Source organism: Lissotriton vulgaris, chromosome 6 (genome assembly GCF_964263255.1).
Source record: "Lissotriton vulgaris chromosome 6, aLisVul1.2, whole genome shotgun sequence".
Taxonomy (NCBI): Eukaryota; Metazoa; Chordata; class Amphibia; order Caudata; family Salamandridae; genus Lissotriton; species Lissotriton vulgaris.
Window position 1 is genome coordinate 1,769,835,623 of NC_141694.1, and position 24,720 is coordinate 1,769,860,342.

The 24,720-nt window shown below is 43.7% G+C and overlaps 1 protein-coding gene across 3 annotated transcripts in view; it reads left to right on the forward strand.

The window, feature by feature from the left end:
- NCOA1 (nuclear receptor coactivator 1) overlaps positions 1–24,720 on the forward strand; it is a 1,223,800-nt gene that overhangs the window by 611,256 nt on the left and 587,824 nt on the right. For all 3 annotated transcript variants that reach the window (XM_086928021.1, XM_086928023.1, XM_086928022.1), the window contains one exon: positions 16,360–16,526. In XM_086928021.1, the coding sequence (XP_086784147.1) occupies positions 16,360–16,526 (167 nt within the window). The remainder of the gene's footprint in view (positions 1–16,359; positions 16,527–24,720) is intronic.

A 24,720-nucleotide genomic window follows, 5' to 3' on the forward strand; every position in this document is an offset into this window, starting at 1 on the left:
GCACACAGCATTTACCAGGCAGGGCTGGCTGAGTCAAAAGCAGGTAACTCTGTTAATTTATGATCAATGTTGTGCCCTTTTCAGAGGTTGTAGAATGCAGTGGAATTAAAATATAACAAAGCAAATCATTCATTCGACAGTGCAATGAATGAGCATATATTCACATTAAATGAGTAGGTAAAAATCTTCATGAAGGTAAGCAGGCACATTATAAACAATTCAACGTTCCCAGGGCACACTTGATTTTTCAAAAAGTGTCATCATAGGAAATTAAATCAACATCCTATTTTACACCCTAGGAGTTAATGACTATGGGTGTAATTTCCGATCGTTGGCAGTCAACTATAACGTGTTTTAAGAAAGGGGCGTTTTCTCTAGATATCTAGATAAGCGTATATTTCTACATCTCATATATTGTTTATTCATATGGTTACCAAACGAAGACTTGTCACCAGGATACCTCGCTTTCAGTCTAGAGTTTTCATTTAAAAGAAATCTGTGTTTTCTGGGCGTCATATTTATGGTTCAGCTGAGCCGAACAAGCACACTTGAGCCAATGATTTGCAGATATAAAAGGCCACTGCCAGAGTTCCCTTTTAAGCCCTTTGTGTCAATTGTTTGCTAAGGCTGTGTGGGTTAGGCATGGACTGCTGCCGTCTGTGTGATTTGCAACTAAAAGGCTGAGATCCTGGCAAGGTCCTCAAGCACTAGTCTCTGAGTTCATTCTAGTTTCAGCCCCAGACTGATTGTGTAGAGTACTTTTTGTTGTGCAAATGTAGCAACATTCTGTATCTTTGCTGGCATTTACAAAATCTTTAGATGGTCCAAAGCTTGAAGTGCATTGTAGAATTAATACTCGGGACCACCTGTGTGTATTTTACGATATTCCCTAGATTTGTCATGGTCATGTGGGTGAGAGTTCTATTCTTATAGTAGTCTCAATTTCACAAATTCTGCCTGTATGCTCCATATGTTCGCCTTTTTCAGGACTCGGTTTTTGCTGGCTTCAGGACCCTGATTGCTGTGACACTGCTAATCGGTGCCACAGTGTATGTGCTTTGCTCCTAAAATAGTATTGGAAAATTGGTTTTGTGCTATGTAAATGTCCTCTATGAACGTTGTAGATGCTGCTGAAAATACATCTATGGGGTGGATGGTAAATAGCATATGTGAACTGCACTGTGTATTTGCACCACCCACATAAATGACAAAAATGTGTGTCTGTTTAGAGAACCACTGTTTTGTGGCTGGGCTGCTGTTGAATGCACTTCAGTTATGCATGACAGAAAAATGTACCTTTCCCATGCAGGAAAAGCATTATTTTTATATTCATATGTCATCCTAAGTGAGCCTTGTAAACCCACAGGGAAGGTTACTAATATATAAAAATAAAGCACGCTACATATTGAGAATAGTGTGCTGCTCTTTCAGTGAAAAGTGAGAGTGGCTTTGATAGGATTTTCCCTGAACAGGCCTAGATGGAATCAAAATCGTTATTTACTTTCTTCTCCTGGGAAAATGCTAGAAAGATGCTTAAAGATTATTTCCTACTTAATTTTCAAACTGGAGTTAATGGGGAATTCGGATTTTTGATAACTTGAGTGGGAAAGTAATTTTATAAAAATGTACTTACTCCAGGATTGGAACTTTCATAGATTCATATGCCTGAATCATTCCCCGTCGTCGAGACGGGAGTCTCCGGTATATAAAAAAGCAGTGCTTAGTAGTATAGCAAACTGAAAAGAGGCCTAGGCCCATTTCCCTTTTGCAACCCATAGCCTTTGTTATGTAAAAAAGGCCCAAACTTTTCCCTGAACCAATCAGAGCTCCTCACCCTCTAGAACACTCCTGAGAGAACCTTCTGCCCCTCTGATTTTTCTACCGCACGTTGTGCTAGGGAGTCTGCTCAAACTCTTAACTTTTACAGTATTTTGACTTAGATTTGAGGTTTTTCATCTACCATGTCTGAGAAAGAGAATAAAGGATTATTTAGAGCACAGCTTTCCAAACTTTTAATGTTGGTGACACACCTTTTTGTGAAAAAAAAATCAGGGACACGGTAACGCGAGCGAGCCTAGCGAGCGAGCCCGAACCACCTAACGGGGTTGCAAATTTTTTTTGAAAAAGTAGTGGGCAAATGGTGCATTTCCAAGCAAATTTGAGAAAGCAGGAAGGTTAATAAAGCAATTGTTAATCTGGTCTAACAAAGCCAGTGACTGGCAAAACTGAGTGTAAGCAAGGGTGGGTTTGTGCATGAAACAAGAATATAATCATGCACACATAGACACATGCCTCAGTGATTTACGGCACATCCCCATCCACACACAACCCCACCCACACACAACCCCACACCCCCACCCACACTCACAGCCCCGCACACACACAGCCTCACACACACCCACACAATCCCACCTACACACAATCCCACCCACCCTCAACCCCACCCACACACAACCCCATCCCCCCACACACACCCACACAACCCCACCCACACACAACCCCCCCACACCCCCCCCCCACACACCACACACACTCCTACTTTCAGAGGGAACAAATCAATATAACTGAGAGACACTCAACAGCAGTCCATAAAACCTTTGGGACATCCCACCTCTGTCTCCCTCTGTCTTCCTCCTTCTGCCTCCCTCCCTCTGTCTCCCTGTCTGTCGCCCTCTGTCACCCTCTCTCTCTGTCTCCCTCTCTCTGTCTCCCTCTCTCTGTCTCCCTGTCTGTCACCCTCTGTCACCCTCCCTCTCTGTCTCCCTCTCTGTCTCCCTCTCTCTGTCTCCCTCTCTGTGTCTCCCTTTCTTTGTCTCCCTCTCTCTGTATCCCTCTCTCTGTCTCTCTCCTCTGTCTGTCTCCCTCTCCTTCCCTCTGTCTCCCCTGACTCCCTCCCTCTGTCTTCCTCTGCCTCTCTCCCTCAGCCTCTCTCCCTCTGTCTCCATCTCTCGGTCTCCCTCTCTCTGTCTCCCTCCCTCTCTCTGTCTCCCTCCCTCTCTCTGTCTCCCTCCCTCTCTCTGTCTCCCTCCTTCTGTGTCCCTCCCTCTGTCTCCCTCCCTCTGTCTCCCTCCCTCTGTCTCCCTCCTTCTGCCTCCCTCCCTCTGTCTCCCTCCCTCTGTCTCCCTGTCTTTCGCCCTCTGTCACCCTCTCTCTGTGTCACCCTCTCTGTCTGTCACCCTCTCTGTCACCCACCCTCTATCTCTGTCACCCTCTATCTCTGTCACCCTCTATCTCTGTCACCCTCTCTCTCTGTTTCCCTCTCTCTGTCTCCCTCTCTCTCTCTGTCTCCCTCTCTCTCTCTCTCTCTCTCTCTCTCTCTCTCTGTATCCCTCTCTCTCTGTCTCCCTCTCTCTCTGTCTCCCTCTCTCCATGTCTCCCTCTCTCCATGTCTCCCTCTCTCCATGTCTCCGTCCCTCTCTCTGTCTCTCTCCTCTGTCTGTCTCCCTCTCCTCCCTCTGTCTCCCCTGACTCCCTCCCTCTGTCTTCCTTTGCCTCTCTCCCTCTGTCTGCCTCTCTCCCTCTGTCTCCCTCCCTCTCTCTGTCTCCCTCCCTAAAAATAAGTCTCAACTTGCCAAGGAAACACCTACTAGCTTTCAAAATGCTTGTTTAATTCTGCAACTGTGCTTATGCACCTATCAGCTTTTATGCTAGAAACACGAAAGTATTTGTGTTAGTAGTGGAGGGACTGAAAACAGAATGAACATTTGAACGAAGAAACTGCTACTTTAGCGCTTCCATGCTAACAAGTAGGAAGGGCCGGCCCGTCACAGAACCAGCCACGCACGTGGGCAAGAGTTGTTCAGTAGACTCGCCGATTGTGGAGGGGTATTTAATGCCAATGGCTGGCTGTCATAATTCACAGTAGAGACTTGTTAAGCTGTCGTAGGCTTATAAGTGACAACATAAAACAGTTTTAAAAATCCGTAGTAGGTGAAGGTTGGACCAGGTGTGCTCGCTCTTTAAACATAAAACCCCTTTCAGAGTACACATTGGCATGGAAACAAGTGCATGGTATCAGATCTGCTCAAACTGGCCTAGCTATCCAGGGGGTGCAGTTTGCAGTGCTGTGGACACAGTGTAGTGCGTTAAAATTTTTGGGACGCCACTCAGAAGAACTGCATCTTTGCGTTTTTTTAACAGTCGGCCTTGTTAATTCTGGGCGCAGTATCACTTGTGATATTGATGACAGAAGGGAGGAACGTTGAGTAGGCCCTGTATAGATCAGAAAGAATGACACAATTTAAGATGTCTACTTCCCCTGGTGACCCACAGAACTAACGTGTGTAAACCGAGTGGTTTTGCATTCACATCAAGTATTTAATACCATTCCAGCATGCGCGCATTAAGTAAGATGGCGCGTGGGCTCCAGACATAATGCGTAGGTCTGGAGCTGAGGTGGGTGTGGGAAGGGGCAGTTTGGCAGAGAACAACTGTTCCCTTGAGATTAAGGCGCAAATTGACTGACAGTAAAGTGCCAGCTTGAACTTTACAGGCCATTAATAACCCCTCGAGCACAAGGAAGAAACAGACCAGCAGCATGGTGTGACAGGTTGTGGCACTTTGGTAAACAGGCGAACTCTTTTCCTCTTCTCAGAAATGGGGGATAACGGAGACTACAGAAAGCATGCAGCAGGTTCCAGAGGGAGCCGCGGGTCCTCGACAAGGCAGGTGGGCGGCGGACTCTGGCCTCACGGCAGGCGCTCTTTACCTGGCACTGGGCTGGAGCAGCTCTTGGCGGGGCGGGCTCCTCTAGTGTTTCACGGACTCTCCTGGTCCTAACCGGCGCCCCTTTACTGAGCCCCGAATCCCTCGTGATGTCAGCCGCAGGGAGGGGGACTAGCTTAAGGTGGACTCATTAAACTTTAATGAGTCCACCTTAAGCTAGGCCTTGCTGGCCACATGTTGATGCACCTCGCATTTTTCAAATGTTCAGAGTAAAATTAAATAATTTAAGTGCGACAGTGTTTTTTACCTCATGTTTTCAGGAGCACCCGGGCTTCCTCTCCTATCAAAACTGCGCAGTACCGAGCGCATGGAATGCGGAGCAGAGGCGGCTCTGAGGACTGCCTGCCCATTGGACGCGCGCTGCAAAGAGAACAAGGCCACGCCACACGCACACGCTCGCGTAATGCTCTCCCTCTTCTGTGAATTTTTGTGCATCTCATCGACATCGCACGACACACCCACACAAGGCAGGCAACACAGTAGTGTGTCGCGATGCAGAGTTTGGAATGCTCTGATTTAGAGCTTGTTCCACCTGCTCTAAGAAGAGGCTTCATACAGATGACCCTCACAAGGACTGCATCTACTGCCTCTATCCAGACCATAAGGCAGCAGATTGTAAGGTATGTCGTACCTTTTCGAATAAGACCTTGAGAGATCGTGAGGGAAGGCTCCTGATCTAGCTTCAGAAGGTTAAGGCCAGGAAGGAGATCCTCTCAAGTGAGAGTGAAGAGGAATCTGTGGCGTCTAAGAGATCTCAGAAGAGAAGTAGATCTCCTCAGACACATTCCTCAGGGGAAAGACCTGAGAAGGCCCCAAAAAAGACCACTCCAGGGTCTTCAGGGCGCAGTCTCAGCTAAGGGGAAGAAGGGTTCTGCTTGTGAGGTGAAACTAGTGAAATCCGCCTCAGATCCACCACAATCACCTCAGAAAATTAAGATTACCATCAAACGGTCTTCTTCTACGCCTTCTGAGGAGAAGGGTACTGTTTTAGCACCGTCGGCGGGACCGTCGACAAAAAAAGGGATCATCGACGACGACAAAAACACCTCCGTCGTCGACGAAGAAAGATAATGTTAAAGCTGGCGAGAAAACAGAGCCGACGATTTCACCGTCGACGGTGATACCGTCAACGGGTTCACCATCGACGAGAGCGTCGACCGCGTCGACGAGGACTGTGTCGACGGCAGTGTCGACAGCAGCGTCGACGAGGACGACGACGTCGACGAGGACAGCGTCGACGATGACTACAACGTCGACGGTGGCGTCGGCGACGATGACTTGGTCGACGACGGCGATAGGAATCTCGTCGACGGGGGAAAAACACCAGAAAAAAGGTTGGTGCCTCGGAAAAAACCTATAACACCAGAGGTTACATCTCCGAGCAAGGTCTCCCCATTGTTACCGTCTCACCTGCTGGAAGAGGAGGATTCAGAAGAGGAAGATGACGAGTATGGAATTGCCAGTAGCCCTTCGCAATTGCAGGTCAAGTACCAGGAAGAGGATTCTGAGGAGGAATATGGGGGTTATCAGGAACAACCCCAGGAACAGCACCGATATCGCCAACAGCAACGCGAGATGACAAGTGTGCCATCTTCTTTGTTGAAGGATCTCCAGGGCATGTTAGAAGATTATAAGAAGAGATACCCAGCGACTCCAGTCGCTCAACAGGCCCCAGAAGTTACTCCACGTCCACCATCGGTACCAGGGACACCGATTCGTAGGAGAGAGATTTTGACGGAACCTACTGCTAGGTCTCTACCGCCGACTGCACACTACGATTCCTCGGATGACCATCATGAGGATGGGGAAATTGCGGACACAAGTGCAGAATGGCATGACTATGTCACCCCCTCACCGTCTACTCCTCCACAGAGACCAGTAGATTCTCCACCGGAGGACATTGGTGGATTTCATAATTTGATGGAAAGGGTCACTAAGAGATTTGCACTGACCATGACAGAGGAGAAGACTGAATGTTTTTTATACGACTTCAAGGACTCGTATCGGAAATCCGTGCGATCCCTGCCTATAGTGTCCCATATTTGGAAGGAAGGATTAAAGGTCATGGAGACATCAGCAACGGTAACGCCGGTTCTGGACAGACTTGATAAGAAGTATAAGGCGCCGATTGATGCTCCTACTTACCTTTTGGGTAACCCCAAACCGGATTCTGTTATTACTCAGGCGGCACAACAGAAATCCAGGAACCCATCTGCTCCGATTGCAGCACCTCCAGACAAAGAGGGCAGAAGGTTGGATAATGCGGGAAAAAGGTTTTCCTTAATGTCGACTCTGCTAGTGAGAGCTGCTAATGCCCTCGCTATCTTGGGAAGGTATGACATGCAGGTGTGGTGTGACCTATCTCCATACATTAACCAGGTGCCGGAACCAGAGAAGCAGGAGGCGAAGAAGATTCTCATAGAAGGAGAGAAGACTTCGGACGAAGTCATAGACTGCTCTATGGATATAGCGACCACTGCGTTTAGATCCTTGGGAGAAGCGGCGGTCCTACGCAGGCAGGGATGGCTGTGAGCAACAGCGTTTAGGCCGGAGGTGCAAAACAAGATTTTAGACCTCCCTTTCAATGGAGAAGAGTTATTTGGGAAACATATTGATGATACTCTGCAGAGTATCAAAAAGGATACAGATACGGCAAAGGCTCTAGGAACACTGCAATACAGGAAAACCCCTTTTCGTGGCTCCAGGGGTAGAGGACAGTCCTCGTATAGAGGAGGATACCAACAGGGGAGATATTCTTCTTATCCGTCCTCATCGCAGCCTTACCGTCAACAGTACAGCCAGCATCAATCAGAAGGATATACAAAATCAACTCCAAGAGGACGGGGTGGTTGAGGAAAGGACAACATCAGTCGACAATGACAACCTCCATCTTCCGGCTCTGTCAGATGCTCCCCTGGGTGGAAAGATTGCTCACTATCTTAACAATTGGCGGAAAATAACAACGGACCAATAGGTCCTCAAAATAGTTCAATTCGGTCATACCCTAGATTTTCTTCAAGCGCCCCCTTGTACGCCACCGATGCACCAGAGAGCCAACCATCTGCATCAACTCTGGCAGGAGGTTCAGACAATGCTCCGAAAGGGAGCAATAGAACCGGTACCGAAAGTCCAGGAAAACAAGGGGTTTTACTCCTGGTTTTTTCTTATCAAGAAAAACAAGCTCCAGTGGCGCCCCATTCTGGATCTCAGATCCTTAAACACCTATCTCAAGAAACAATCTTTCAGGATGGTGTCTCTGCTGGACATCCTTCCGTTATTAAACCCAGGAGATCATATGACCACATTGGACCTACAAGACGCGTATTTCCACGTGCCGATACATCCTGCACACAGACAGTACCTTCGGTTCTGGGTAGCCGGAAGACATTACCAATTCAAGGTACTGCCATTCGGCTTGAAGTCAGCGCCAAGAGTTGTCACAAAATGCCTGGCTCCAGTGGCTGCTGTGTTGAGAAAACATCAAATATTTCCTTGCCTCGATGACTGGTTAGTCAAGGCACCATCAAAGGTACAGGCCAGAGCATCAACACAGGCCTGCATAGACTTATTCGCCAATCTAGGATTGACTCTCGACGAGGGAAAGTCGAACCTCCACCCAGCAAAAGTGATCACATTTCTGGGGGCAATATTGGACACGGAATGCAACAAGGCGTTTCCATCCGAGGAAAGGCAACTGAGGATTGTGTCCCTCTTCCAAGACTTGGTAAAAAGAAAGTCTCTTTCAGTCCGCAGGTACAAATCCTTGCTGGGCATGATGTCATCTTGTATTCCCCTGGTACCTTGCTGCAGGCTAAGGATGAGACCATGGCGAGAGCAGATCGATCTCCAATGGCGTCAAGCGGAGGGATCCCTTGGCGATACAATAGGGGTGATACCAGTGATGGTACAGGCAGCAAAGTGGTGGACACAAAAACGCAAATGTGTCTCAAGGACTGACGTTTCTGGCAAGAGCGACTCCTCTAGTGGTAACGACGGATGCGTCGTTGGAAGGATGGGGAGCTTTCCTTCAGGACCTGCAAGTCAGCGGTCGTTGGAAGGCGCAGGAGCAGCAATTACACATAAATCTGCTGGAGCTCAGAGCGATCCGCTTGGCATTACTGGCTTTTCTACCAAGGATAAGAGGTTCGCCAGTGTTGGTAAGAACAGACAACACTACGGCGATGCATTATGTGAACAAGAAAGGGGGAACGAGATCTCTCTCCCTGTCTCAGGGAGCCCAGGAGATATGGGAATGGGCTCTTCAGCAAGGAATATCATTGGCAGCAGAACACCTCCCGGGGGATCAAAACGTCAAGGCGGATGCTCTCCCCAGGCTTAAATCGTCCTGCCACGAATGGGAGCTAGACCAGGGGATCCTAGACAACGTCTTTCGAAGATGGGGGAACACCGATAGTGGAGCTCTTCGCTACAAAGGAAAACAGAAAATGCCAGTACTTCGCAAGCTGGCTTCTCCAGAAGGGATCTTGGGGGAATGCGTTTTCCATGGCATGGTCCGGCATCTTTGCCTACGGTTTTCCTCCAATTCCTCTTATCCCCCGCGTACTGGTGAAGATCAAGAAAGAGCTGTGCAGACTGATCCTAGTAGCCCCATGGTGGCCCAGACAACACTGGTTCACAGAACTGCTGCTGCTGTCGGAGGACTGTCCAATTTGGTTGCGTCCAATTCCATCGCTTCTGACAATGTCCAAGGGACAGGTGCTCTATCCGGACCGGAAATCCTTCCGATTAGCAGCCTTTCTCCTGAACACTGTGAGTTTAGCCATCTGAACATCTCACACGAATGTAGGGAGATCCTGTCCAAGGCCAGAGCGGAGAGTACCAACAAAACCTACTGGATGAAATGGAAGAGATTTTGTCTGTGGTGTAAGAGGCATAATGTGCACCCTCTTACTGCTGCACCTCATCAAATTATTCCTTACATTCTGCTATTGGCAAAGTCAGGATTAGCACACGCCTCCATCAAGGTGCATTCTGTTGCGTGATCCCGCTACAGGAGGTCATCGTCAGGCCCATCCTTATGGTCATCAGGGATTATCAAACAGTTTATGAAGGGGATATTCAGGGCCTTTCCTCCAGTAAAGCCTCCACCACCATTATGGAATCTGAATATTGTACTCTCTCAATTGATGAAACCACCATTTGAACCGATACACAGGGCAGACCTGAGGGCAGACCTGAAGTTCTTGTCCTGGAAAGTGGCTCTTCTCATTGCATTGACTTCAACGAGAAGAGTAGGTGAACATTTAAGCGCTCACGATTCAGGAGCCTTTCTTACAGTTTCAGGAGGATAGAATGATTCTCAGGACAAATCAGAAGTTCATTCCGAAGGTGCCAACTGATTTTCATTTGAACGAACCGTTGGTGTTGAAACGTTTCTTTCTTCATCCGTCAACAGCAGCAGAACGAGTATTGCACTCGCTGGACGTCCAGAGATGTATGAAATTTTACTTGAAAGAAACTAAGGAGTTTCGCAAGTCTTCTCAGTTGTTCGTCACTTTCAGCGCACCCAGGAAAGGTTTCCCGCTGTCAAAGAGGGGAATTGCCAGATGGATTTCCAGTGCAATTGTCTACTGTCATCAAGCTGCTGGAAAGCCTTTGAATGCACGAGTTCGTGCCCATTCCACGAGGGCGGTGGCCACATCCACTGCGCTGTTTGGAGGAGTGCCAATCCAGGATATCTGCAGAGCAGCGACCTGGGCATCTACGCACACCTTCACCAGGCACTACTTCTTGGAGGCAGCTGCAGAATCGGATGCAGCGGTGGGAGAGGCGGTACTGCGGAATATCATCCAGTAACGGTGAGCCTTTTTTACATCCCTCCATTCATACTTTCTCTTGTTTACAAAGTCACATTTTATATAAGTATAGATATATATGTATATGAGATTATGCTTCATTTTCAAATGGTATTGCATGATTATGAAATGTATCAGAGAAATGTGCTTTATTTTTTCACTGCTCGCTATTCTGATTCAGGCATGTGAATCTATGAAAGTTCCAATACTGGAGTAAGAAAACGAGTTACTTACCTGTAACTTTAGTTCTCCAGTATTGGAATCTTTCATAGATTCACATGCACCCACCCTCCTCCCCTGAGAGGCTCACCTCGGATTTAGCACAAGAAGTGTGTTATATACACAAGTGCGCGAAAAATCTGAGGGGCAGAAGGTTCTCTCAGGAGTGTTTTAGAGGGTGAGGAGCTCTGATTGGTTCAGGGAAAAGTTTGGGGCTTTTTTACATAACAAAGGCTATGGGTTGCAAAAGGGAAATGGGCCTAGGCCTCTTTTCAGTTTGCTATACTACCAAGCACTGCTTTTTTATATACCGGAGACTCCTGTCTCGAGGACGGGGAATGATTCAGGCATTTGAATCTATGAAAGATTCCAATACTGGAGAACTAAAGTTACAGGTAAATAACCTTAGCAAGGATTGGCTTAAAGTGTACTCTGCCATTCATCACATCTCCCAATTGGAATACATATCCTTGGCTGGGACAGTTAACAAGTGTGGCTCACAGGAAAAGCTGATGGGTGATAATTGCTGACCACTTAGTAGGAATTAGCTGTCTGGGAGTGGATATGATGAGATGCCAGAAACGTGCAGCTTTACCATTACCGCTTTCAACTAGGAGATGCCGGGGAGGACTTCTCCTATTCATTCCAGGGAGCCTCCTAGAAAGTCTGGCTTCGGTCATGCAGAAGAAAGAACCAGTTTAGACCCAGCCCTATAGGAGGAAAGCTTATCTGAAAACAGGAGTGCCTGGTGGCCAAATGATTTTGTCATATTGAAATGGGCTGGTGGTAGTTTTATAGTATGGTAAAGAGGAAGTGTTGCAAAAGGAGATAAAGGGCTGTGCTAAAATAGGACTGGGTAGCAGAATTTCACCAATCACTGGCTAGTGCACTGGATAAATATGGCTAATCAGCCACCACCTTTGCAGAACATTTCTCTACCTAGGTAGACTTCCCAGAAGGCTTCGCTGCTGGAAGAACAAAGACTTCTGACTCATGAGGACGACTTATCAAGGACCCATGACTCCTGCTGCCACCCAGAGACAAGATCTGGTTTCACAGGATCAAGGGGTTGGCCTCTTATTATTTTCCTATTTCCGGGACACAAAATTGCAAAAAGATTCCTGACTGCAAGAGGGCTCAGCTCACCATAGAGAACAGGACCATGAAGGAGACTTGGCTGTAGAGGCCTGTGTCTAGAAACCTATCCTGAGCTAGGTGCTGTGGGACTGACCCAAATAACCTTTCCAAGCTGTTGGAGACTATGTGCTTAGCTGAAATCTTTGACTGGGACTAGTCGGACTGAAATTCCTTTCAGGTCTTGTTCAAGTTCGCACAATTGTGTTCAATGGCACTTTTTCTTGGTGTTTGTTTACCTTAAAACTTCAAAATGTCACATCACTGGTTCCTTTTAACTTCTTTTATTAATCAGTGTGTCTTTTTGAATGTGATATTTTCTCAATTTTTCTGTTTACATTTGTGAATTGTTTTTTTCTTGACTTTAACATTGTTGGTTTACCTGAACTTACATTCTGGTTTTGGGATTGCTTGCACCATGTGCCATATGGGTTTTTTTTGCAGAGCTATGTACGGGCTTAACCAAATTGTGTTTATTACTTTGATAGAGGTCACTGCCCTCTCAAAGTAGAAACACAATTTTTGACAGCTGTTTTCACATTTTATAGATTTCTTATAAACTGTTAGGCTTTCACTGCTAAGGCACTTTCACTCCCCCGGTCGTTGAAAGTGACTGGGAACATCAAGGTTTTACTTAGGTCTGCAATAAGCACCATAAGTGTGTAGTCCCATCTTGTGGTATTATATTGCGGTATGCAACCTTTACAACGCAACTTTTACCACGCAGTGCTGTTACAACGCATGTATTACAACGCATTACACTGGGTGCGCTCTAGGATAAGGAATAGTTTTAATTTACTATCCAACACCTTCCCTACTATCCACGGGGACTGGAGTTGGAATAGTAAATTAAACTATTCACTATCCAGCACCCCCAAGTGTAATGCGTTGTAAAGGTTTTCGTTGTAATACTTGCGTTGTAACAGCATGCGTGGTAAAAGCATGCGTTGTAACGTCATACATCCTTATATTGATGTATGAAGAGGATCTGCAGTGTGAGGCGCATAAAGGTGAGACTGGTTCTGTAGTGAATGATGAAGTGAAATACCACAGTCGCAGATCTTGTTTTGCACAACAATAAGTAAAAAGGCATATTGCTAAGCTAATGCAGAAATCAGACAGTTGTAACAAATCTCAACAGGTTTACCTTGTTAAATGGGTACTGCTTTGTGAACTGTACAGCGAACATTAAAAAATAGGGTTCCCTAACTGGGGGCATATCAGTTAGTCACAAGATTGGATGAATGGTCTTCAGTGATAGATTGTGCTTCGCTAATGCTCCCAGTGAAGGCCACAAACAGATTTGCTTCCAACTATATAGAGCAGGCAAAATTTATCATAGGCAGAGAGGGCTTAGGTGTGTTTTATATATTTTCAAAAAAAGAACCTTGACCAATAGAGTTATCAAATTAAAAAGTGAGGCCAGATATGATAAGCAACATGCCTATCCCGATACATGCTTAAGTGACCCTACTACCATTAAAGGGAGTTTGAGCAAATGAAATAGAATCAAACATGCATTTTAAGACTATAACCACTCAATATGCACATGGCAGTAAAAAGGGAAATGTAGGGGCTGAATGTAAAATCACCAAATGACTGAACACTGTGGTGTATTTCAGGTCAACTTCAATAGGATTTTGGGTAGAAGTACTGTACAAAGCAACACAATCACTGCACAAGAGGTCGTTCAGCAGTGTGAGTGAATCAGAAGCTGTTTTTGCGCATGAATAGATCATAAATGATAGGTTTGCTCCATTACAACACAGTATTGTGAAGCAAGACACACTTATATTCGCACTTCATTAACCATAAATCAGAGATACAAAACCACTACAAAAAGTTTCAAAATTACCCAATCAATTTTTAGTCCAGAAAAATACTTGTAAGTAGCCAGTTTTCCTATGTACCATATGAAGATTTGATCAGTTTTCACTACTTTAGCCTAAAGGGGTACTTAATAACCACCTTCGTGCTCCAACCTTAAACTTTTTGTAGATCAAATGTGAAGAAACATTTACACAGGCGTATGCGTTGTTTGTACTAGAAATAGAATCTTTGAAAAAACACTCAGCCCATTAGGATTCAGTGGTTTTCTCAAAGACACCTAAGCCGCAGAAGACCATGCTTTGTGACTTTTGGAACATATAGGCGTACTGAAGTAGCTCACTTTTACCCTGTTGTTGTGAAGACCTGGGACACAGCAACCATAGATGAAACAAATACTAAATATTGTTTGTCTATACATGGTCATATACGTGTTGTTAGGTTTTTGTGTATATTGTGTATATTTGTTTATTCTGTTTCTGACCACAGGTAGTATCTAGGGACTTGCTTCATAGACCTAGAAAATCAAAAACAAAAAATATATTGAGTAACACAAAGCTGTAGCCCCAGGCAGTCTCATTCTGCATAGTACAGCTTTAAACTCATGGCCATGGGTTAAAACACCAGTGAAATGGGTGGGAGAGGTGCCTCAGCCATTCAAAGTACCTGAAGGAATGCCGGTTCTTGGAGGAGGTGGTAATTCATGGTGCTTCCGAGGGAAATGACCACAGCGTATTCCTTGATTAAGTACTGTGTTGTAGTAAATTGTAGTTTTGGCGAGGAGACACCAAAAAACCAAGAGAAATAATTATACCAAACCGCTGCTGGCCATGGCGCATTGTTACCCTTGTTCCTGTACGGCGTACATTTGTTCAAACAGTGTCACCCTAATCATTTTCAGGACTAGGGTTCAGGCGACTAGGTTTGCCTTGGAACAGTGCTGTGTTATGGAAATAGTAATCTTATGTCGCAAAAATAGCCGAATTTTGCATTTGCTTTATTGTAATTGGAAAGTAATTTATTTGAAATGCATCCTTCTAACCACCTGCCATGGCCTATTAATGACTGCGTATATAAAAATTCTGACTTAGTCTTGGACATCAAGGCACAGTTAATAATAACCGAAAGACGAATGAAGTTTAAATGAATTAACAAAACCAGATGTTTATAATCAGTTTGGACACTAGTCCTTAAAGCCTGGTAGGTGTGACGAGAGTCACTAAACAATACCATATTGTGAAATAGATCTAACTTACCATGCAGGCTGTTGGAGAACAAGATTGAACTGATCTCTGAATTTCAATCATTACAATTCGTTAAGTAAGTTTCTCATTGCACATATCAACATTTGATTCCCAAACCGCTATGTAGCTCGCACACTGCACGGCTAATTTTGTACTAGGTCTGAGGTTGAATAGCGATCTGGTTCCTCTTTCAGAAAGATTTGATGTGAAGTGGAGATTACCGGGAGTTTACTGTGCTCTACGGTAGTGGCACAGATTGTGTTCTAGGTCATTGTGTTTAATTAGGAGAACCTTTTAAACATGATGTGAACATTGGTGGCCGCCATTAGAGATTGCATAGATAGGATACAAGGTGTGGTGGCCAGGGATGTAATGTAATGCACGTCCACCTTTTGGGATGCCTGTTGTTGTACTACATTATTGTATAATGTGATGTAAATTTCAGCAATGTTGTGTAATAAATGTTTGTTTACATTTCTGTGTATTTTCTGTTAACTTCTAAATATTTTGCATGCCTATTTTGTGACAAAGTCAGTAATCCTCCCCGTGGCTCCCCTTACACACACACAAACTTTTTTTGTTACCCCTCGATTGTGAATTTCCCTCTCTGTATTCCTACATTTTTATTTTATTTTCATCCATGTTTTGGGGTTTGTGAGACTTTTCTGGTTTTAAGATACTCCACCCCACTCTCACGTTTTGCCACATGAGGCAATCACCACCCTTTTGCCTACCTCCAATTCTCCTCTCCCATTTTCCAAGTCACTTTATTTCCTCCATATTTATTATTCCTTCACCTTTGCTCCCCTCTGTCCTTCCGAGGCAAAGGAAAGACTATGGTGGCAACAGGAGGGTTATGTCATTTGAACGTGTATATATAATAAGTATTGGCCTGGACCGGTTTTAGAACCTATTCAGTGGTGTCTGAAATTTAGCCACTTACGTTTTTTTCAAATGGACATTTTGTTGCGAAATGTTCATAGGTCATCTTTAGAAGTGATGAAAGTAGATGTGGTTAAACATGCTTGAAAAGCACATTCAAGTGTTTCCACCATAAGGAGAGTAAAAAGGTCTGGAGGACCTCCGGCTCTCAACGAGAACATGATGTCCATTGAAGAGCATAAGCTGGTAGTTGTATGCTCTGTTTTTTAATGGGGTCGCTCGGACCGGGTTTTGTTGCTGTGTCTTGAATGCTCTACATGGAATGTGGGAACCATACTACAAGGCAGTCTTTACTCTTGGCCGGTGGACACACAGACCCTGCAGTAGTCGGTCACATTCTGCGTGTTCAATAACACTGGTTGAGATTGGAAGCAGTATGATTCCTCTTTACAGGATGGCAGCAGGACATGATTCATAGTCCTATTTCTGACAACAATTTTTTTCATTTTCAGCAATGAAAAGCGACGCAGGGAACAGGAGAATAAGTATTTGGAAGAACTGGCCGAACTGCTGTCGGCAAACATAGGGGATATCGACAGCTTGAGTGTGAAACCAGACAAATGTAAAATCCTGAAGAAGACCGTGGACCAGATCCAGCAGATGAAGCGGATGGAGCAAGGTAACACACATTCATATATACAGAAAACTTAGATTTAATTGAAGGCTAAACTGCAGATGGTTTTTATGAGTCTGCAGGGAGCTGGTGCTTTAAACCAGAGACCCAATGTTCAACGCCACTAAAGCAGTTGGAGTTACAGAAAGAAAGAAAGAAAGAAAGAAAGAGATATATATATATATATATATATATATATATATATATATATATATATATATATATATACACTACCCAAGTAATTTATAAGTGAGCTTTATCCAAGTCAAAGCAGGGTGGAAGGCTTAGAGGAGTGTGCTGTATTCTCTAGGAGGCTGGATGGTGGAAAGGTCTCTTATTGACACACGGGTCTTTCTAGAGTTCTGTCATTGAACACTCACTGACAATGTTGTTTTTAAGGATGATGTAGATTTGCATTTGCGGGATCAGTTTTTACATGCGCTTGACCGGCTGTCTCTAAAACGTAACTCTGGCCTGAAGAGCCACTCCTCCTGTGGTTGCTGCTTTGTCTGACCCAGTGTGCTACAGGTCATAGTCTACTACTGTTGGTGATTTGCTTAATATCCAGGGAGATAATTCAGAGGCAGCTAGTGGTAGGCCTTGAAACCTCTGTATTACTGCTTGCAACCACTGTGGGCTGCTAAGCTAGCCACATGATATAACTAGTCTAATTTGTGATTGTGTAAAGGTTGTATGTTTGCGCCTGTCATCATTTTTCATTAACATATTGCGTCTTCCGGGCGTTCAAAAAGATTAAGAAAAAGTACAATGGCTTATTTCTCAGGGTCAAAGATTGTGAGATATCATTTACATTGATGTTGTTTTATATCACTACAGCGAACCTCACCATTGTCACTATTTGTTCTTACTGTGGCACTCTTAACTTAGAAAAAAGAACAAGATGAACATGAAAAATTTCAGCACTCTTCCTTCAGTGCTACGCTGTGTGAAGAAACAAGTGTCCACCCTAAAACAATTATTTGAGGTCCCCAGTGCTCGTCACGTGTGTTTTCAAATACAGGCACAGTGAAGTAGACACCCAAGGACCCCGAAGGCTTCCAACTCGCATGCATGTGTGTAAGTAGTAGTTCAATAGTGCAATCCTATCCAAATGGCAGCAGAACACTGTCCACGGTCAAAGACCAAGTTCACATAGCTCAGAATAAATATCTTGTCAGAGCCTAACAAGTAATGGTGTTTGTTTTTCCTGGTACCAGTAGATTTACCATGGCTGGAGGTGCGTGGCCGCTACAGGCTTTTGATAGTCTTTCGTTTCAAATCTGATCTGAGGCCACAGGTCGAATCCAGATCCATGTTTTTATTCACCTGCACAGTACGCATGCTTGCAGATCTGAGCACTCATCTCAAAAACTCATAGGGTGTTGACAGTAAGTGGTTAACCAATAACATAGTAAGTAACTTGGAAAAGAAATGATCATTTTACAATATATATATATATATAAAGCAATACTTTTCAAATCTTTAATGCAGTTGGAATTTGATGCTGGAAGGGGGGCTTTTTAATTTAACGCTCAATATTTCCTAATACTTATCAGCATATTGTACAAGTAATACCCAAGCCAATAGTGTTGGGTTAATATTTTATTTCCCCATGGAGCTATCCGTACGTCATTGGTAGTGCAGCAGTTAGAATGCGCAAGCGCTCCGATGCTCAAACAACATTTGCCTACATTGGGCGTGATTACAAGTTGCAGGGTGCTGGGACAACAGTAAAACCATTAGTGTGTGGTAAATCCGCACCAGTACTGTGCTGTTATGAGTAGAGCCGGACGTTGCACGAGCGAGTGCGAGCGAAGCACTCGGGAGGTGGAGGACGTCGTGTCTCTCTGCTTCACTCATCTTTACCCCTCAAGGAGCTGCTGATTGAGTTTTGCAAGGGCTTTAGCGTTGCTTCCGTGGCTCCCGTGGCATCCATGATCCTTGTCGTTGCCACTTGCTACCTGCACGCTACTGCGACTGCCACTGCCGGCTTGTGGACATTGTGTCAAGCAGGGAGAGCTGAGCAGAGAGAGCGGAGGCGGAGCAGCGTGGCTGGCCAATAGCGGCTGTGCAGAAGCGGGCCGTTAAGCGGCTTGCCTGCTCAGCTGTTTGGCCTGTATAAGATATTGGCAAGGCGTCATATGAGGATCTGAACCTGAGCCCGAGCCAGAGCCTGACCCTCACGGATTTGAGTCTGATTCTTACGGATTACCGGCTCCTTCGGTCAGCGTAGTCTGTGGAGCTGTGCCCCGTTTTCCAGCAGCAGTCTGATCCACCTGATCCATCTGAATCAGCTGGTAAAAACCACGCTGCCACAGTGATAAGTGCTGTTAATAACTGATGTCTGCAATGAGATAGAGGTGAGCCAAGCATAGTTGCTGAATTCTCAGGTTTGTTGAAAACAGCTGCTAAACTGCAAAGACTGTTAGTCTACCAGACTTTTCAGGTTTGATGACCGAACGTTTTCATTGAAAACCTGAGGCGGAGCTGAAACCGTGTGAGCCGCCACCACAGCCAGAATTGGACCAGGGATCTAGGCGAGGAATTGCGTGGCGTGCCTTTGCGAGTAGAGTTGTAAAATTTGTTTAACATCGTTCATCGATACCAGGAAGCTGAGTAGGGGGGACGAATATAAGCATATTTAATCTTCAAATCCTTGACCTAGCCTGTAGACAATGAGATCGGGCCAACAGCGAGAGGCGCCGCTTAGACCTCAATCAAAGCGACGTCAAAAGAGCGAGGAAAGCATTGATGTTTGTGTCACTACAAAGGAGTGTACGTTAAAAGAAGCCCCCAAGAATGATTCAGATAAAACGGCAGTTACCCCTATAAATTCTGGTCAAGACTATAAAAACCAAGTCATCACCATCATCTTCAACAAGTGTAAAGAGAGTCTGCCCATGTGCAATATTACAATCTAAGTTGTCCTCCGAAATAGAGGAGTTAAAAGATGGAGGTAAACTCCAAGTTAAGATCAAAAATTCAGCCTTAGAAAAGTTTGAAGTGTCGCTAACCCCCAAACCAATCCTAAAATCGTCTGGCCAGTCACATGCAAAAGCCCAAATTCATGTGCAAGACTCCGCTATAACATCCGTTGTGGTATCTATGGCCGATGAATCTCTAGCTGTAATTCCAACTAGACTGGAGGAGCCTCTTTAATCGCTGGTTTGTAGTCAAAGTGAGATTGGCTCAGTGATTTAACATCTCCTCAGGCCTGGACCAGAACATAAGCGATGAGGTCTTCATGTTAGGCTATGTCGTTGATGTGACAGAAAGTATCATCTAGTCCAAATGGCCTAACTGATAAATTTGGTAATGTAAGGCCTTTTAATCCGGATCAGTGAAGCATAATCCTGGAGAACAGCTTCATTAATAATAAATCATTACTGGTACCAGGTATTGTCAGTGCTCAGAATGTTCCCATTTCAAATGAGCAAAGTAAATTCACACAAGTAGTTCCAAACAATCAGTTCAATCCGGTGGACTTATCATTATTAACAGAATTTGATGGGAATTATAAAGCTAGATCTGGTGACATAGAAAACAACCCTTCTAGTCCCGATTGTTGAATATGGGAGTATTTACTCCACACTATGGATTCGATCACAAATGCTCTTAGCTTTCATTCAGATAAATTAAATATCCAAGTAGATGTTTTAAATACATTGGCTACCCACATAGTAGGGATCAATGCAAAACTTCTCAAATTAACTAATTTGATAACTAAAGTCCAATCGAATAAAGAGAACCAATTAGTAACTTGTACTTGTGCACAACTGATTGACAAAATTTCAGATCTACAGTCAATCGTTAGTTCTATGGTGCAGGAAGTAAAACTGATGTCGGGTTGAACAGCCCATGGCAAAATAATTCCCAACGAAGATAAATTTAATTTATTTGTGGCAACAAATTATTCAAATTACCCAGTCCAATTGAGATTCACTACCAAAGAAAAGTCAGTAAATTCACAAGAAAAAGTGAATATAGGAAACCAAATTACAAATGTAAATTATCCAATGAGTAAAAGTCATTTCCAAAGTGCAATTAGCGCAAATAGTAAAATTTCCGATACGAATGAAAAACTTGTAAATGATGTCATCAATCTGAAAATGTCTGAGCTATCTCAAGAAAGGCTCAAAAGAACTGAATCTAAGCAACAATTGGTAGTGGATGAGGTGAATACCATTTATTCTAATGTAAATCAAGCATCAAGTGCTACTACAAACTCTGAGATCCTGTCCAAACGGGCAAGAAAAAGGTTAAGGAAAACCCACAATAAAATATCAAAGGGGAAAAAAAACCCTCAAGGAGGTTGTAACCAAAGAACTCAATGAGCCTAAAGAGCCTGATACGAAAGTCCTATTTCCAATTATTAGATCTGCGGAAGCACCTGCGGTTAACCTAAAGGTTAACCAAAATAGACAAACCATCGACATTTCCACCCCTGACGTGCCCAATGACAGTTTATGGTCTAAAACTTCAGCTCCATCAAAGTCAGGGGTCATTAGGCAAGAACAGTCACCTAAAGAATTGGTTGCTCAATGTGGAGAACAAAATACCTTCACTCAGAAAATTGTAAACAATGTCAGCCATCAGAGCCAAAACAAGATTTATATTGCGCAATCACTTCTCTATGACCAAAAGACATCAGAAGTCCATGTATCAAGACAATCGGTAGTCCCAGTTTCGGCTCCTACCATTGGGAAGAGGGATCTAATTGGTCATATAAATAAGGAGAAAATAGAGGCTACAGATTACTCTTATGAACTGAAGAAAGTAGTCTTTTGTCCTCAGTATACTACAAGAGGCCTTTATGATATCTTGAACCGTGGAAATATTCTGAAATTATTGAATGCAATTGCAGATTTGAAGGATGTAACATCAGATGATTTGGAATCAGTTGAGTTTAAAAAAGATTTTAATAACCTCTATAATGAAATAACTGTTACAACTTGGCAAAGTGATGAAATTATCAGCAAAATAATTACTAATAATAATCAATTTGAGAAATGGGGCATCAAAGTTTGGAGAATTTATGGGTCTCAATACCCGACTTTGTTGATTCCGAGTAGGTTATCTTGTAGCCCGTACTTAAAGATTAGTGGGCAAAAAACAAGTCCGGGATCACATGTTAGAGTTTTGAAAGGTGCCTCTGGTCCATCAACAAAGTTGAATTTGTCGCTTGGTATTAAGATCAGGAGCTGTCAACAAGGACTTCGAATATGTGAAGAGTCAAAGAAAAACTAATCCGTTTGAAAATTGGAGTTGGCTTCCGTCCACATTGGCAAATGGAAATCTTGTGAAGCATAATTGATGCCCGAACTCTCCTGATAAAGCATTAAAGCATTTTAAAACCTGTTCCTGGAACACAAATGGCCTTAAATCACTTCTTAAGGATCCAGATGTAATACGTTTTCTTAGAGCCTTTGGCATATTAATGCTCCAGGAAACTTGGAATATGATCTGTGAACCTCCTATTGGTTATTTTGAATACTCAAATGAGGCTTTTTGTAAGGCCTCTACTGGTCGTCCCAGTTTGAGATTGATTTTCAGGTAAAATGGTTACAGTGTATTAAATTAATTTCCAATCAACCTATTATCTTTTTAAATGTTTATGTAAGTTCAAAATATAAGGTTAAATCCACTCAACTATCGAGCTTATGGGAAATAGTAAAAGTGTTATATTATGACCATTTTACACGTAAAAAGCTGAATATACACTCGAAAATGTTATCCCAGTGGTTTAATTCCCAGTTTATAAATTTTAATCTTAAAATATTGCAAGATAAGGATTACACACCTACATTCAAAAAAACGTGTAATCCCTCTATTATTGATTACTCCATAATTTCTGAGAAACTTTTAAATTTGCTTCAAAGTTATTATGTATTACCAAGGATAGAGGGTGATCATAATCCACAAGCTATTTCCTTTGCTTTTTCTTTTGATTACTTACCGGAAACAAGAATAATTAAAACTGCTCCTATTCCATTTAACCTTAAAAGATTAATATGGAATTAGAGAACCGAAAAGGATATATTGGAAGTCCTTTCCTGTTTAATTTTAAAAGTTCAAGACGCAATTGCTGAAGGAAAATCTATGGTTGCTCTCTGGCCTTGTTATGTTATGTTATTTTAATTTCGTATAGCGCAAATTACCACTGGTCTCTTAGCGCTCAACGAAGGAACAGTGCCCTGCATGACTGCTGACGGAGGATTAAACCGATGTCAGTGTTTTTCTGAACAGATGGGCTTTTAACAACTTTCTAAAGGGGAGCAGGGCTGATTCCCTACGCAAGGCCTCAGGTAGGTCGTTCCAGATCCGAGGCATGAAGACCGAGAACGCTCTACCTCCTTTGGTCTTGAGATTGTATCTTAGGGAGGCTAGTTTACATACCTCTGTAGAGCACAGAGCCCTTCCTGGCACGTACTTTTGGACCCTGACCTTTATATATTTTGGCGCATCTCCATAGAGGGCTTTATGGGCTATGCACAAGTTCTTAAAGTGCACCCGCTGTTCGATAGGCAGCCAGTGCAATTTATGCAGTAAGGGGGTGGCCCTTGTACGCCTAGGGAGGCTGAAGATTAATCTAGCTGCGTCATTTTGCACTACCTGCAGCCGCCTCAAAAGTCTCTGCGAGATGCCCAAGTAGAGGGCATTCCCGTAATCTAGCCAGGAGATAACAGTAGCTGATACAATTGTTTGTAGGGCCGAAATGGAGAGGAGTGGAACAAGTTTCCGCAGTTGCCTGAGTAGGCCCATGCAGTTGCCCAACACTGCTGATACCTGGCTAGACATTGATAGATCGGAATCTATCTTCAAGCCCAAGCTCTTTACTACAGGTGCTGGGGTCGGTGCCACCCCTAATTCTGAGGGCCAGAACAGTTCACATCAAGGGCTATTTTGGACTGGCACAATGAGCACCTCGTTTTTTTCTGGGTTCATTTTTAACGAGTTAACTGCCATCCAGTTAACCGTGAACCTAAGAAGGTTTCTCACCAATTCTTGTACCTGTCTGGTATGTTCAAGACGACCAAGAGTAGGGTGTCGTCAGCGTAGTTAAAGACCTGGCACTCCCTGCCTGTAAGTGCCTCTACTAAGGGCTGCAAATAGATGTTAAATAGGAGTGGAGACAAGGTAGAGCCCTGTGGGACTCCACAGGTCAGGGAGCCTTGTTTGTGTTCCGCTCTTTTGGCTAATTTCCTAATTCTAAAACATCAAAAGGTTCAACTGTGACTTCAAATAGACCAGGGTGGTTTTCAAACCAGTTACTCTACCTTAAAAGAAGTCTTAATAGAGAAACAAGAGCATTGTATAGAAAAGTGAAAGGAACATCTAATTTTGTTGTATCCCAACAAATTAAACAATTGAAAAAGGGATACAAGAACGAAATATTGAAGACTAAACAAGTACATTATGAAGAAAGTTGGTCTAAATTACATATTTCATGTAAAATTAAATACTCAAGGTTATTCTGGGGTATCATTATTAATCTTGAACTTGGTAATCATAGAGGCAATAGTGCCAATATTGAAGAATTAAGCTGTGTAAATTGTTTCCATAACCTTCATGCTGTTCCTCAGGGCCCACATTCCACAGTTTGATTCTAATAAATTTGATTCTGTCCATCGTGGCTCGCAAGAAAAAATAAAAGGTGGCGGGTTAGACTTAAGTGTCCATGATCCATTAAGTCTATTTGATAAAGAGCCATGGCGGTAGAGAAAGTTAAAAAAGTAATAAATGATATTAGATCAAATGGAGCTCCCGGCCCGAATGGAATCCCTAAAATAGTTTTTAAAGCAAATCTAAAATATTGGCCAGAGGTTTTAACACTTTTATTCAATGATGTGCTTAAAACTGGTTCTATTCCTGAATCATGGCAGGGAAGTATTATCCAACCAATATACAAAAGTGGTCCCCAAGACAATCACGCAAATTATTGTTTAATTGCCTTAACGGATGTGGAGGCTAAAATGTTAGCTAGTTGTCTTTTGGAAGAACTGGAAGCATGGACCCTGAGAAAGGATTTGATTCCAAATTTACAAACTGGTTTTAGAAGAGGAGAATCGACTTAACACAAATTTGATTTTATTGACGTTATTGGGCAATAGGGCCAAATATAGGTAACAAAAGTTGTATATTTGTTTCATTGATTTAAAAGCCGCCTTTGATACTGTACCGCGAAATCTGTTATGGTCGA